This window comes from Somniosus microcephalus, chromosome 23 (genome assembly GCF_052327205.1).
Source record: "Somniosus microcephalus isolate GS21.2 chromosome 23, FLI_Smic_1.0, whole genome shotgun sequence".
In the NCBI taxonomy this organism is placed as follows: Eukaryota; Metazoa; Chordata; class Chondrichthyes; order Squaliformes; family Somniosidae; genus Somniosus; species Somniosus microcephalus.
Genome location: NC_141009.1, coordinates 17,501,638 through 17,517,669, shown reverse-complemented (window position 1 = coordinate 17,517,669; position 16,032 = coordinate 17,501,638). Strand labels below are relative to the sequence as shown.

At 43.6% G+C, this 16,032-nt stretch overlaps 1 protein-coding gene across 2 annotated transcripts in view; it reads left to right on the top strand.

Moving 5' to 3' along the window:
• Positions 1-16,032, top strand: part of med27 (mediator complex subunit 27) — a 299,350-nt gene that overhangs the window by 271,516 nt on the left and 11,802 nt on the right. For both annotated transcript variants that reach the window (XR_015073341.1, XM_085965514.1), the window contains exon 6: positions 7,699-7,740. Coding sequence is in view for 1 of the 2 variants with exons in the window: in XM_085965514.1 (XP_085821640.1) it covers positions 7,699-7,740 (42 nt within the window). In the remaining variant the exon portion in view is untranslated. The remainder of the gene's footprint in view (positions 1-7,698; positions 7,741-16,032) is intronic.

Here is a 16,032-nt window from a genome sequence, read left to right as displayed (position 1 = left end):
GACACTCCAGTGCAGTGCTGAAGGAGTGCTGCACTGTCCGAGGTGCCGTCTTGCGATGAAACGTGAGAGTGTTCAATGAGAGTGTTTGAATACCAGGACCTCAAACCTGACACTAAGCTCATGGTCTACAGGGCAGCGGTGATACCCGCCCTGCTGTATGCCTCAGAGTCATGGACCATGTGCAGCGGGCACCTCGGAGCACTGGAGAGGTACCACCAACGCCGCCTCCGCAAGATCCTGCAAATCCATTGGCAGGATAGGCGCACCAACGTCAGTGTTCTTGCTCAGGCCAACATCCCCAGCATCGAAGCTCTGACCACGCTCAATCAGCTCCAATGGACGGGTCACATTGTCCACATGCCCGATACGAGACTCCCAAAACAAGCGCTCTGCTCTGAGCTCCGGCACAGCAAGAGAGCCCCAGGTGGGCAGAGGAAACGCTTCAAGGACGCCCTCAAAGCCTCCTTGAAAAAGTGTAACATCCCCACCGACACCTGGGAATCCCTGGCCCAAGACCGCACAAAGTGGAGGAGAAGCATCCGGGAAGGCGCCGAACGCCTCGAGACTCTTCTCTGGGAGCAAGCGCAAGGAGCGCACGTCAACCCAAGCACCCCACCCACCCGCCCCTTCAACCACCATCTGCCCCACCTGTGACAGAGACTGTAGGTCCCGCATTGGACTCATCAGTCACCGGAGAACTCATTTTTAATGTGGAAGCAAGTCATCATCGGTTCCGAGGGACTGCCGAAGAAGAAACCGAGGCCCCATCTGCGCTCAGGTGGACGTAAAAGATCCCATGACACTATTTCAAAGAAGAACAGGGGCGTTTCCCCGGTATCCTAGCCAAAATATATCCCTCAAGCAACATAACAAATAACAGATTATCTGGTTATTATCACATTGCTGTTTGTGTGCAATTGGCGCCGCATTTCCTACATTACAACAGTGACTACACTTCAAAAGTACTTCATTGTCTGTAAAGCGCTTTGGGATGTCTTGAGGTCGTGAAAGGCGTTGTATAAAAGCAAGTCTTTCTTTTTTTCTTTCAATATTCAGTTGGATGCTGTGCTGGGAGAGTTGCATTGCTGAAGGAATGAGCTTTCGTGGGGTGAATGGCAGTTCTCATCCTGACTACATATCATCTTCTTTTGTTAATTCAGTTTGCACCAGAAAGAAAGGCATGCAGTGTCCTGATTCACTTGCTGTGAAATAGAAATAACCTGTTAGGTATGAAATGAGCTGCCTATTGTGAGATTCTGAATACTAATCTTCATTCCGTAATCATAAACGTTGGAGTGTAGTGGGCCTCGGTCAGTGCAGAGGGTACCTTTATCTAAAGCAATCAGTCTCTGAACAAACTTTCGAAAAGCATTCTTACACAGAATTTTACAGCACAGGAAATTCCAGTTTAGCTACAGAAAACCATTGCTTAAAAACTATGCTTTTACAAAACATGCAGTCATTTCAGGCCTGACTCACCCTTGACATCACAGCTTGAAGAAACCTATTCTTTGGATTAGTAAGTTTTAAATCACTGTTAAAAATCTGGCTGTTTCGTTTACTGTAACTGGACACAGCTGCCCTTTCTTGTTTCATCACAGTATTATTAAAACTGAAGCAGCCAGCTCCTTATGTCACGTTAAATAAGATATCACCATGAAGATGATGTCCCTGGTAGTGTTTTAGAGAGTGTGTTGCCAATAACAATGAAATGCAGAAGAGGACTTCTAAGTATAATGTTTAAATGGCACCAGTGCAAAGGTCAGAGCTCCTTCTAGTGACCAGTAGTTGCCCATTAAGGCATCATTCTGCCTGTTCCTATATTTGAACTTTAGAATTTACGTTTTAAACCTAGTGGAGCAACAGGGTGATAAATTATCTTTTGTAAACCAACATTTTCCAATTCTGATGCTTTTCATATCAGGTTTTATAGCTTAGGAATCAGTAAAGCAGTTACTGACTAGTTAACTCCAAAAAAAAAAAGTCTGGCATTTTGGTTGTTTGATACAGAAACAATTGAGGGGATTCCTGATTTAACAGGCAAGTTATCACTAGCTGCTCTACTGATCTTTGAGCTGTAAGATTTGAACCAAAAGGTATCAGAAAATGTAGAATGGTGTTCAGCACTGTTTCAGCAAGATGCATTGAAATCGATGATTTGAAACCAAAATGACTGAGCCTTTGAATGAATAAAACTTTACCAGCTGGGTGAAGTTTTTTCCACAGTTCAGCCCTTTGCTCCAACACTGAGATTTAAAAATACATATGTACATTTTTGTACTCCTCAAGAGGGACTGGGGGCTGGATAGAGATTGTGAGCGAAAGTTACACCATGACAGTATAGGACAAACTCGATGGACCAGCTAGTCTTTGCCTGTCCTTCTCCTTTGTATGTTGATAATATCAGTGCTGGGAACAGAACCTTTTTCATTCTCTCTCCTTTGTTCAATTTCCCTGTGCAATTAGGATTTGGTCTTGATGTGGGAGGAGGGAAGGGCACAGAAATCAGCTGGAGGCATTGTCCCTTTAGGAGATGTGGCCAGTATGATCAGGCGATCTCTTGATGTTTTCTACCCTATAAAACATTGCAACTCCTAGTATACAACACCTTTAGTGTTACTTTGAGCATTTCATGTAGCTTATTGAGTTTTTAATCAAATTTCCTATATCATCTCTTCAGTCGCTCCTACTCTCACTCTAGCTTTCCCTGATTGAAATTTGTTTGCATTTAGCTTACCCCTAAGAAAGATAACCTCTTATTCTTTCAACTTCTTCCCAACTACCTTTACATCTATACATTCAAGTTCTGAAAGCTGCTGTTAGCTCAAGTTATTAAGTTCCTTGAACGTTCTGGCTTAATCCATGTTTGGCATAGCCATTTCATTGGTGCTCTTCGCCTGGGTCACCAAGCTCAGAAATTCAGTTCTTGATTCATTTATTGTTGCCGTGGAACATTTTCAAAACAAGCAAAATTAGTGTCAATAAGGCAACAAGACAATCCTCTGCAGCAGTCAGGCGCAGTTCCTAGGCTAATACAGACAGTACTCAAGCAAGCACATTTTGGTTCACATCTGGGACCTGTGAGGGCAGCCCCAAGGCATTTTGTAGCACAAGTATGTATGGAGTAGAATTTCAGCATGACAGATGGGCCTCCAACCCAAATATCTTTCCTGAAAGGAAAAGGTTTCTTAATTTATTTCTCTGCCAATTTTTCCCCTTTCTACCTTCATGAACATATTGGCTAGTCATTGGAGTACGGCTGCACAAACGCTGGGCACCCGCCAGTACCTCATTAAAGTGCCTATTATTCATGTTTGTACCTTTTTTAGGGAGTGGGAACTTACTTTCCATAACCACTGCCCTGGCTGAGATTCGCTAACTTGGCACAGACCAGGATTGAATCTAGATCTTCCTGTATTATTTAGTTATTCAAAATAAATTCCCATAGCCATTGGGAAACCTTGGAAAAGTAATTAAGTTGAAGCTACTCTAGAGTGATCCAGAAAGCACCAGAAAGCCTGAAAACTCTTTTTGGCATGACTTATAAAATCCCAGATCACCAGACGTTGTTCATAATGTCTTTAGACTTCCTTTCCAGAGAGAGGAAGCATTACCATTTTCTATCAGCAAAGCTGGAAAAGGGAATGGATTTGCATGTGATTACTGAAGATCTATTGAAAGTTTCCAGTCATTGAAACTGTTAATAATGAAGCTAATCAAGTATCTCGAAGGCAGTTGACCAATTGAAACAAATGGCTAATCTTGTGTAAATCATTGGCGGTGACGAGGGGAATACAGATACAGTGACAATTCAAAAGGACACTGACCCTTTGAAGACTGGTCAGAGAAAATTGAAGGAGGACATGACCTAGGTCTTTAAAATGTTGAGGGACGTGGATGTAAGTTAGCTATTTGGCTTGGACTGTGATTACAGAAATAGAGGACACAAATATAAAACTAAAGCCTCAAGAGCCATTAGAATATATTTTCCTCACAGAGTAGAGGATATGTAGAACAGATTCCCAGTAAAAGCACCTCAGGCTGAGCTGATTTAACTCTTTCACAGAGAGCTGGAAAAATATCTGGTTGGGAACGGGTGGAGATTGCAGGAGTAAATATAGACAGGTGATCAAATACTTCATAGGATGCAATCATTCCTATGCAACTGAGACTGGAAAGGGTGAGCTGTTTAATGGCAGCGGGCTAGGGTTGAATAGGAGAAATGTAAGGCTAGGTGAATATTATTGAGTTTCACTTGATTACCTTTGGGAATCGGGGGATATCTTTGCAGAACTTTCTCTAAGAAAATAGATGGGGTAGAGTCTATATCTATTGGGGTTTGTGGATGTCTGTGACCTAATCTCATTTCACAAGGGACCCCTACAGCCAGCAGACAGTGGAGACTTCCCATTAGTCTAGGTTGATTTTTGAACCCAGATCCAGAGGTGAAACACCTGGGCCCCGATTTTCGGGCAGCTGTCGGGCGGCTTTTCATGCGGCCGTGGTCCGAAAATTGCAGGAAAAGTGGGTCGGGACCCCCCCTCGCCTGATTCCCCGCCCCGTCCGACTTTCGGACTGCCGTTTCCGCGCGCCCCGCTTCAGTCCCGGCCGCCGCTGGCGGGACTGCTCGTTGGAGCACTAACAAGCAATTATCTGCTTGTTGAAGTGGATTTCCCCATGCAGTTGCGACTTTGGGGCTTTCCCCACCTGAAACCCGCCTGCGGGGAACCCCGCTGCTGAGAGCTGGCGTGAAAACAGCTGGCTTGCTTGCTTGCAGCAGCAGGTCGCTGAGGGCTGAAGAGGCAGCATTTGCAGGCTGCAGGACCTTGTTGATCAAGGCTTGGGGGAACTTTTTGAAGCCTTAGGAGCAGCTGCAGAAAGCTGGAGCCTCACACACTTCTCCAGTGTGAGCTCCTGGGAAGCCCCTCTCACCACCCTAACTCAGCGTCCCCTCAACAGAGGCATCTGCCAGAAGCATGGGAGGCCTTTGGGACGTTCCCTTCCTGACATTAGAGGATTTCCAACAGCAGAGGCGGCAGCAGCAGTACCAGGAACAGCAGGATGAGCACCAGGAGCACCAGGCTGCTGCTCACTCACCTGAAGCTGCACAGGCCAGAAGGGGCCAGCGCTTGGAAGTGGCTCGAGAGCACCTTGCTGCGCTTCAGGGGGCCAGTGGGACCCGTTTCTGCACTGGCAGTCCTACTCAGAAGGACTTCCATGAAGGTCTGGTTTCTCTGTTCAACAGATGGCCAACGCTCCTCAAGAGATGTCATTCTCTTATGAGCACTCACCATGTTTTCCGTATGCTGGCGAGTTATCTCCTCCATGGAGGTTGCCAACCTTTCCATGGTGCTGCGTTCATGCACCAATGACTCCACAAAGGCTCTGCTCATAGTCGCTATGGACTCCCCCATTCGCTCCACACTCGCAGCGACCCTGGAGACAAAACCTGCCAGAGACTCCTGCATCTGTGCATGGAGATCCATCACCTCTTCTCTTGCGGATGGACCCAGAGGCAGAGGGTCGAGATGCAGCGCAGCTGAGCTGGCAGAGCCCTGCGCCCTCCGACGAGGACTCTCCACTGCTGTCCCTGTCTCCAGAATCTGCTGAGGCTCACTTGTCAGCTGTGAAACACCAGGTGACAACACTACTCTATGTCCCAAAGGTCCCCCCGAGGTGTGAGTGTCTGCGCTGGTGCTGGGTGCGCTTACTTCTGACGCTGCACCCTCAGAAGTTGGAGCTTCCTCTGAGGAGTCTGGCTGCACAGCCTCTTCCTCCTCCACAGTGAGGACGGGGGCTCTGGATGGTACTGTGGGGGAGTAAAGGAAGGAGTTACAGATGTAATGCCAAGGTTCCTCTGGTGACTCCCAGCGAGTTGGCATCTGCTGACACCTGCATCCATGCAGCATTGGTCTCAGTGGGAGGCCTCTTCCTCCCTGACCTAGGGAAGAGGACCTCCCTGTGGGCCCTAACCCCATCCAATAATGCCTGCAGTGAAGCCTCGTCGAATTTGAAGGCAGCTCGGGGTCTGGCACTGGCCACAGCTGCTGCAGGCTCCTCTGCCATCCTGTATGGTTCATTTGGAAGCCTTCAGAGGATGCAGTGCTTGCCATGGACCTTGAAAGCACAACGAATGATGACATCATACTGTGGGGATTTCTGACTCGATTTAGACAATTAGCAAGGCTTCCCACATGCTGGGAATTAATTGGCCAATTGAGGGAAAATTGCGTGGGGCTGGCTGACACTTTTTTATGTGTGTCAGAAACCCCACATTCGGGGAAATCCGACCATTTCCCACACAAGTTGAAAATCGGGGCCCTGAGGTCTAATGGAGTGCACCATCTATTCTCCCATTTGTCCCATTCCAAGAAAAGTAATTTACCATCTGGATCAGTGCAAATTCGTACAAAGAAACCTAATTAAAATAAGAACTATTATAGATGACATTAACATGGAAAACTCTGACCCGGTCCACTAGTGGAGGGGCAAGGTTTTTTTTCTAACGTTGATGAGTAGTCAAGTTCTATGATTGGAAAAAAACAATCTCGCAGTGTAGTCTACTTGCTGCAATACAAATCCAGGGTAAATTTGATAAAACCAATTGCCAGGAAGACTTGTTTTTTAGAAGATGTCTTTCTGGCACAAATTCAGTTGCACTGAACAGCTTGCTTATTGAACAAGCAGCTTTCACTGAATATATTTCCCGCATTAGCTAGCAGTTGTCAGGATAAGTAAACTGCTCATTTGAAACCTTGCTTTAACCTGTTACGCTTCTGTTGGAAATTGATCCAAATATTTCAGTGATTCAGTAAGCACACTGCACTGCAAGGTTTTTTTTGGAGTGGACTTGATTACTCAGCAATGTTAGAAAAAAATCCGCCCTCCACTAGTGGACCAGGTCAAAGTTTTGCATGATCGAGTACCTTGCAAACATGTTGATGTAATCTGTGCGGCATCAATGTTGGTTCTTATTTTATTTAAGTTTCTTTGATTAGGTTGTCTCAATCCCATTCCCAGCAGGCATAGCCCTGCAACCCAAAGTACCCTTAATTTGTCACTAATTAATACTAAATTGTGAATTTCTGCTCAAGATATCATCATTTTACACTTTTTCTGGCAAAATAAAAATTTAAGAATGGAACATTTGCTCACTTATTGCACAGTGGCAGCATAGAGCATTCATAATTTGCATACAGCACAGGGATATAAACCGTGTAGAGGCATGTGGTGTTCTTCAACTCCAATCTCTAAGCACTCGTCATCTCGCCAATGTTCCATTTCACATACACAAACTAACCAGGCTTCTGTGAGTGAAATGGACAAATCATAGTTTTTGAAGCAGGCTATGCTGGGTATTCCATTCGATTGGGAATTGAGTTGAACTTGACTGGTCTACTTCCACATAAGACTCACCAGCTGTTAGTCAGACACTTCCATCTGCAGTCTTTGGACTGGATTGAAACACATGTCCCAGTGCTAAACGGGTAGATTTTTAATCTGCATCCATTTTTTTTTGTTCCTTTGTACCCAGAACTACTGCCTAGCTACTTTTCCAAGCCAATTAAGACATTTCATTTTCTTTTCATGCACAGTTAAACTGGCATGCTTCAGAAATTCCCTTATGTACTGCCTGTTAATATTTAACAATCTGAGATCTTTGTAAATGGGTCTAATTGCTGTCTTTTTATTTCACAGCTGGACATTTGGTCCAAGTCCAGTTATCAAGTCTTTCAGAAGGTGAGTGCCTTTCTATCATTTAGTCTGGCTTTAAGTAAGTTTGGTAGATCAGTAGAAAATATAGGCCCAGTAATTCGGGTCCCAACGCGTGAGTACGGACGGGGTACTCACGCGTGAGCCCGATGGAAGTGCCGGTTTTCAGCATGCACAGCGCATGCGCGGAAAACCGGCATTTCCTTTCCTCTGAACCAAGGGGTTCAGAGGTCGAGTGCGTGTACGCTGAAATTCCTTTTTTTTTAAAGGTTTGCCCGTGTGTGAAGGCCTCAACTTTTTACGAATGAAAAGTGGTCTAATAATTAAAGTTAGAAAAATTTTTCCACAGGTTTATTATTTTTAAAGACTTTACAGTAAGGTAAGTGTATTTTTAGACCCGAATTCGTAAAAAAAAAAAATTTTTCAGAAATTTGAATAATTGTTTAAAATAGCTTTTTACAGTTATTATTAGTTCATTTAATTAGTGGGATTTTTTTTAACTTTTATTTGAAGTTTAAGTACTGTTTTGGGCGCCCGGAGTTTTCATGAGTTTGACAGTTCTTACTATCAAACTCATGAATGAACTTTTGCAACCTCCGATTGGTTGCCCAGTGCTCACGTGATCCCAGCCGGCTCATTGAACTAACTACGCCGCTGGATCACGCAAGCACAGCGCGCTGGGAGCTGAACCGGGCCACAGAGAGGAAATGCACGCAGGGCCAGGCTTCAACTGTCGGCACGCTATGTAAGTGTAGGTCGGGGGCTTGCACCCGCGGGAAGCCCCCGACACCAATTTCTGGGCCATTGAGTACTACAGTGATATGTTACAGTAGCCAGTTTTTGCCACTAGAAGACATAACTTTGCCCGCACGCACATGAATGCCAGTCTCGGCCATACTGCTACTGGGAGGCAAAAACCCAGCCGTTCCCATGGGATAGGGCCAAAGTAGAGTCATTTAATTAATTCTCATTCACCTCATAATTGCAGCAAGGGGAATAATGTTTTAATCACCTCTATAATACCAATGAGGAAAGTGACCCCAAGAAGCCGGAGCTAAGGTCCGGCTAACCCGATGTCAAGGGGCCAAGTCCACCAATTCACAGTCGCCGAGATGTCCAGCTTTCCATTGTGTTTGATGACCTGAGTCTGCTGACCTGGTGTAACTGAACTGTTAATGTATTGTATTATGGTTGCAAGATAAGAATGTGACTTTCTAATATGATTGAGAAGGTCCTTAATGTTTGCATGCAGTTATAATGTTGTAAGTCAGTATTTAGAATGCTGCTTGTTCCTGGCTGTTTTTACTCAAATTTATTGAGTCATTACTTTCACAAGGGAAGCACAGAGAGATCCATCCATCACTGAAATGAGCATGTAAATGACAAGAGAGAAGTAATCTAATGTTACAAAGCACTTCCAACCAGGATACACATGGGCCCGGATTTTGTGGTCAGCGGCAAATGAATGGCGCTCGCCGCTCATTACACTTGCACTTTCCCAAACACTTTCTATGACTTTTGCACTTGAAGTTGCAGTAATTAGAAATCCATTCCAGCGCAGCGCGCTCTACAGGAGATCTGGGACCTATGTGAACAGGACAAGCAACTGTGTATCTCTTTAACCAATCAGATTGAAGAATTCTTACTGAGGCACGCAGAGTCTGAACCAGGAAGTGCAGGTTAGAATATTTAATTCAAAGTCAAATCATGTATTGAAAGGGAAGAGAGATGGGATTAAGAGCGAGAGAGATGAGAGCCAAAGAAAAAGTAAAACAAACTTTTTTTATTTAAATGTTTTTATTTCTTAAAACCTCCAACAATAATTAAAATCTGAAGGAATGAGATTCCACAATTGTAAAAGTTAATTTTCAGAGAGATTGTTTGGCATTAATTAAGACTTATCACGCCATTAAAGATCCACTTACACCTGAATGGACAAGCCTTAACATTTTCTGGCGAGTTTAGTGGGTATCTCACTCAAGTACTGCAACTTCACGCATTATATGTGTTTCAATGCCAAGTCTCTCAACGAGATACTGTTATAACTTCTGGAGGAGCGGGGCAACTCAAACAGCAACATACTGTTTTCCACATTTAACTGCACATATGTGGTCGCCGGAAGATGCTGTCTGATTTACCCTTTAATAATGGTGAGCACTATTGGCCTCATCGTTATTTTTACTGCAAAATCCGAGCCATTGTTAATTGTGAAAGTTCAGTGTAATGTTGGCACAAACATAACGTGAGCATTGACCTAAGGGATCCAGTAATGTTAACGCTAACCCACTAACTCCTGAACATCTCAATAAAAATGGGATTGAAGTCTGAAAATATCCAACACTTGAATTAGCTCCGTTACAGATGATTGAATGAAGATTTGTCTTTTGCAGGTGTTGAGGATGTGCCTCCAGACTCTTAACACCAGCCAGCTTTAGCTTTTAAAGATAGAATTTATTATTTTAAATTATGGTATTACTTGGTCAGTTCCAGTTTGCTTAAGATTTACCAGTGTTGCTGCATTACATGCGGTGGTAAAGTGGCAATTTTAGAAATGGATATACTGTAAATTGGGGTGGGGAGTCCAGGGGTATGCTCCCTCAAAGTTTTCATTTTTGATGCTTCATTTGGTGCATATTCCCAGTATATTGCACTAGAATGCATTACAATTGTAGTTGCGAGGAGAGAATAAATAAAGTGCGGCTCTTTTCATTGGAACATAGATTAAGAGATCTGATCGAGGTACTCAAATGACAAGTTAAATAGGGAATAATTACTTCCACTAGTCAGTGAGTTGGAAACTAGAGGGCATAAATTTATGATCAAAAGAACAAAGGAAATGGTTAGGAAATGTTTTTTTTATGCTGAGGATTGTTGGGATGTATGTGGACTGCCCTACCAGAAGCGAGGTAAACGCAGAATATATATTGGCCTTTAAAAGGGAAATAGATACGTTTTTGAAACAGAAACATTTTAAAGGGTAGGGGAATGGAGCTAAGCTGATAGCTCTTTCAGAGAACCAGCACAGGCACAATGGATCAAATGGCCCTCTTGTGCTGTAAAATTCTGATTCTACAAGTAGGAATACAGCAAAATGCACCAAATGCTTCACCGCTTGGAGAAAGCTTGCTTGTTGTGAAGTGAACTGAACCGAACAGTATTAAAGACTACAGGACCGACTCTTAAGTGCAGCACTGACAGCTGACTGGCCCGCAGTGCTGTTGTGTTGGATCAGACCGCTTCCCTTTCTTTTTTCCCAGTTCCAAAGGCAGTAATCTCAAGAGCATACATGTCAATGTAGAAATCTAGAAAAAGCTGACCACCAACTTCAAAATATCTGACACAGTTCCAAAAGGCTGACAACTCGTGAACAGCCCTGATTATAATCTTGTGACAGGTGAAAACAAGGAGCTTCTTATGAAAGATTGAAGGGGGAAATTCAGATGTTGAAGGCACTAAATTGGGGATTCATTTTTAGCAGGTCTGGGGCATGCTTGTCTGGAAACATTTTTTTACATTAGACAATGCATACTGGCTTATTTATTTACTTCACAATTGATTTTTTTTTAATCTAAAGGAAACAGTGATATTTGGATTTTCAGCAGACCAACAAGAACATAATTTCCTCAACAGTTCCCACATTCAACTCCTCGCCAACCCGGTTCATAGTGACATTGTACCTCATCCAACTGCCCACCCTTTCATAGAGTTATCCTCTTCGCATTCAACCCTCTCAGAAAACTCCTTCTGAATGATATTAGGTTGAAAGAGGAAATGGATAGCAATGAAAGACTGAAGCGGGAAATCCAAATGTTGAAAGCACAAAATTGGTGATGCATTTCTAGAGGGGTCAAGATGCCAATGCCAAAAATTAATTGGCAGAATGGGAAGGAGCATCTTTTTGACGTCAGTATGCCCTCATAATGACTCTTCTCGCACTCCCTTTACAATTCAAGCTGGCGCTCTCCTCTTCTCGTCCCCCATTGAAGCTCTTCGTTAATCTTGATAGTCTTCTGCCTCCCACACACCCAAAGCACAGTTCCCAGCTTCCTTTGTCTCCCCCCCGGCAAAGCAGTGCTCAGCTTCTATCCCTTTCATTGCCATCTATTTCCCCTCTTCCCTCGCCCCTTCATTGTCATCCATTCCTCCCACCTCTCTTCCCATTCCTACCTGATTGCTGCTGCTGATGCTAGTGAATGGGATCTTCTCTTGCAAGAGTTCCATCTACAGAATGCAGAGGCGGGAATCCTTTCCATTAGGAGAGGAACTTGGGAAGTGATGCTGAGGGAAGAAGAGCAGCAGGACTGAAATTGGTGCTGAAGGGAGATGAGCCCAAGCATTAGTAATGGCAATAAGGGGAATGGAAGAGGGTCCAGTCCTGACTGAAGAAGTGCAAGTCACTATTTCCAATGGCTGAAAAATGAGCGTACACTTGTCTCCTGAAATTATGTGGGCATAAAATATATACCCCCAGCCAGACCACTGTTAGAAGGTTTTCTGTTCTTCCCACGTTCTCCCCATTTTCCTCCCACCCCTTCCCTCCAGATCTACAAAACCTCTTGTTTCATAGATACTTAAGATCATAAGAATAGATAACGTTTATTTGTTTAGCTTTGTAAGCATTTTTTCATTGGTGTTACACAAGTTGAGTGTGCGTACATGTGTGAGTGAGAGTGACAGACAGACATCTTCCTGCAGTGGGCCAGGATTCTCCTGATTAACTTCTGTTTTGTAAACAGGTAAATGAGGGTTGTAAACCAAAAGCTCCTTTCATGAACACAAACAGGAAATAGATTATTTTTGGTAAAGGCAGTACTGTTAAAATAATTCTGTTCTCTGTCTGTCCCCAAGCTTCACATTTTGCCCCTGCAGTAGTTGCACATTGAGGATTATTCCCATCCCTGTGGTTTTCAGTCACATTTTTGATCCTTCAGAAGCAGCTTTGTTCTGCTTTAAGAGTATGCGGCTCTCTACTTTGTTTGTTATATGTTCTCTTCTGTCCAGTCGCTCCAGAGCTGCTTTTATCTGTTGTGCAGAGTCTCATTAATTGCAAATTACAGGCAGGCAACATATGCGCATGAACCTGTCCAATTTTCTCATTTTAGACAAATGCCCTTTCATGAGGCTTAGCGTGTCTGCAAGATGGGGTCAGAGGAGCATTTACAAAGAATTTTCAAAATGAAAGAAATTGTGGAAATTGAAAGAGTAAAATCAAACGTTCTTTGTGGTAATACCCATGCTGGGATCAAAACTAACTTTTCCAACTGTTAACAGATTTTTGTCGCTGAGCAGATGACTGAAAGTTCTTGACTCTAAACCACAGTGTGCTGGATTTAACAGAAAATGGACAAATTTCAGAATATTTCTGCAGAGTTTCTCACAGCCTGAGCAGTGCTTCAGATGTTACAAGGGAGTAGGTGGCCCAGTAGGTTAGAAACTAGCTGTTCACTTCTGGAAACTGGGTTAGAAACCATCCCAGACAGATGGCGTGACGGCACAAAGTTTCCCCATATTCAACGCTGCTTGTCATTTTCACTCCCAAGTCTCGGGATGGCTGGTGTGAGAATGGAAGTGTTACAGTTGTGCAGTAGGGTTGGGACAGAGACACATTGCGCAGAACAGGCAGCTTTATTCTGTATTTTAACTTTGATCCTGATCCTGGATGCTCAAAATGTAGTGGTCGATTCCTTAGCGATAACATCCCTCACTTTGATCACAAAAAAGAATTCAACGCTGCTGTAATTTGAAAGTGAGGACAAGGGGGGGAAAAAGGAGGTAGGAACAACAATGGCCTAAAGTCGGTAGAGGTCTCGTTACTTCTTGGGCAAATTTAGTGGCACCTAATCCTGTTAGTGATTATCACTTAGTGTGGAGGAAAAAAGCATGTGGAAGGAAACATGTGCTGCTCGTCACTTCTCAAGTAACAGGGCTTATACTGATTGTAGCCATCCGTGCACAATCTTTTTTTTTCCTATTAGTTCCTTCCTAGATCTACACCAAAAACACCACGACTGAATCCCAATAACAGCCAAGTTGTCTGCAGGAGACTCTTGCTCAAGTCACATAACACATCAACTGCAGGGAACACTCACCATTGACCTCCATCATGGTGCCTGTGACGTAAAAGGACTGAGAATAGAATAAGAATTTCAACCACCAATCCCACACTATGTATTTTTTGAAAAGGTGCCTAGGGACTGATTGCAAGCCAGTAATCACATTATCTCATTCACATTAGCAATCAACCTCCTTTCTTCTATGGTTCACAACAGCAAGTTTCAAGTAAGCATGAGACACTTTATAGTGTAATATACAGAACAGACTTTATTGATATACAACACAGTGATCAGCCTAACTGTATACAGAGCAGCTTTTTGGTTTCTCTATCTTTCAATCTTTCAAGCCCTCTGAAGAACTGTTGAAAACCATGCTCCTTTATACGTCAAGCAGAGCACTTGGAAAACAGTGACAGCATCAGACAAAGTCAACATGGATTTACAAAAGGTAAATCATGCTTGACTAATCTACTGGAATTTTTTGAGGATGTAACTGGTAGAATAGATAAGGGAGAACCTTTCGATAAAGTCACGCATAAAAGATTAGCGTGCAAAGTTAAAGCACACGGGATTGGGGGTAAGGTACTGTCTTGGATAGAGAACTGGTTGGCAGACAGGAAGCAAAGAGTTGGAATAAACGGGTCTTTTTCCGAGTGGCAGGCAGTGACTAGTGAGGTACCGCAGGGATCGGTGCTAGGACCCCAGCTATTCACTATATATAAATGATCTAGACGAGGGAACTAGATGTAATATCTCCAAGTTTGCAGACGACACAAAGCTGGGTGGGCGTGTGTGCTGTGAGGCGGATGCCGAGAAACTCCAGTATGATTTGGACAGGTTGGGTGATTGGGCAGATGCAGTATAATGTGGATAAATGCGAGGTTATCCACTTTGGTGGCAAAAACAGGAAGGCAGATTATTATCTCAACGGCAATAGATTGGGAAAAGGGGACCTGGGTGTCCTTGTGCACCAGCCTCTGAAGGTAAGCATGCAGGTGCAGCAGGCGGTTAAGAAGGCAAATGGTATGTTGGCCTTCATAGCGAGAGAATTCGAGTACAGGAGCAAGGATGTCTTGCTGCAGTTGTACAGGGCCTTTTTGAGACCACACCTTGAGTATTGTGTGCAGTTTTGGTCACCTTATCTGAGAAAGGATGTTCTTGCCATGCAGAGAGTGCAGCGAAGATTCACCAGACTGATGCCTGGGATGGCAGGAATGACGCATGAGGAGAGATTGGGTCGATTATGCTTATATTCGCTAGAGTTTAGAAGAATAAGAGGGGATCTCATTGAAACGTATAAAATTCTAACAGGACTAGACAGACTAGATGCAGGAAGGATGTTCCCGATGGCGGGGGAATCCAGAACCAGGGGTCACAGTCTAAGGATAAGGGGTAAGCCATTTAGGACTGAGATGAGGAATTTCTTCACCCAGAGAGTGGTGAACCTGTGGAATTCTCTACCACACAAGGCAGTTGAGGCCAATTCATTAAATATATTCAAGAAGGAGTTAGATATATTTCTTAAGGCTAAAGGGATCAAGGGATATGGGGAGAAAGCAGGGACAGGGTACTGAATTTGGATGATCAGCCATGATCTCATTAAATGGCGGAACAGGCTCGAGGGGCTGAATGGCCTACTCCTGCTCCGATCTTCTATGTTTCTATACTTTGTCTACATCAAAGATACATGTCACAGATAAGACCTCTTGATGTATCTATTCCCAAATCTTTTGAAGACAGTCTATTCATGTAAACAGTTGTAGTTGTTCACACCAAAGCTACTTCCTGACATAACTGTCCCCAACCTCTTTGAAGAACAGGCTTTATCAACTGTCATCTTTCCATACTATAGCTAATGGATACCTCTACCTAAGTTTATTACCCAAGCCCCATAAGTTACACTTTAATCACTCATGGCTGACTTCATTACTATCATGTATTTTTACACAAGCACTTTACATCAGAAGACAAGCTATGCATTCCTCTTGCGACACTTCAAAGCCATCCTTTTTATATTGGAAAGTCGATTGCTCCATAATACAAAGAAGTTCGACTATTAGCCCTTAACTCCCAAGATGTCCAACATGCATCTCTCCCAGGATGTCCAACAATCTACACGACTCTAGTGATTTATAAAATGATCTCAACCCCCTGATCAGATGAATACTCTGTAACCACTTCCAGTTATCCATTATTCTCTGCACGATGCACAACTGTCTATATTCAGTCTACTGTTAACTTTCAGTGAGAGGTTGAGGAACAGTTT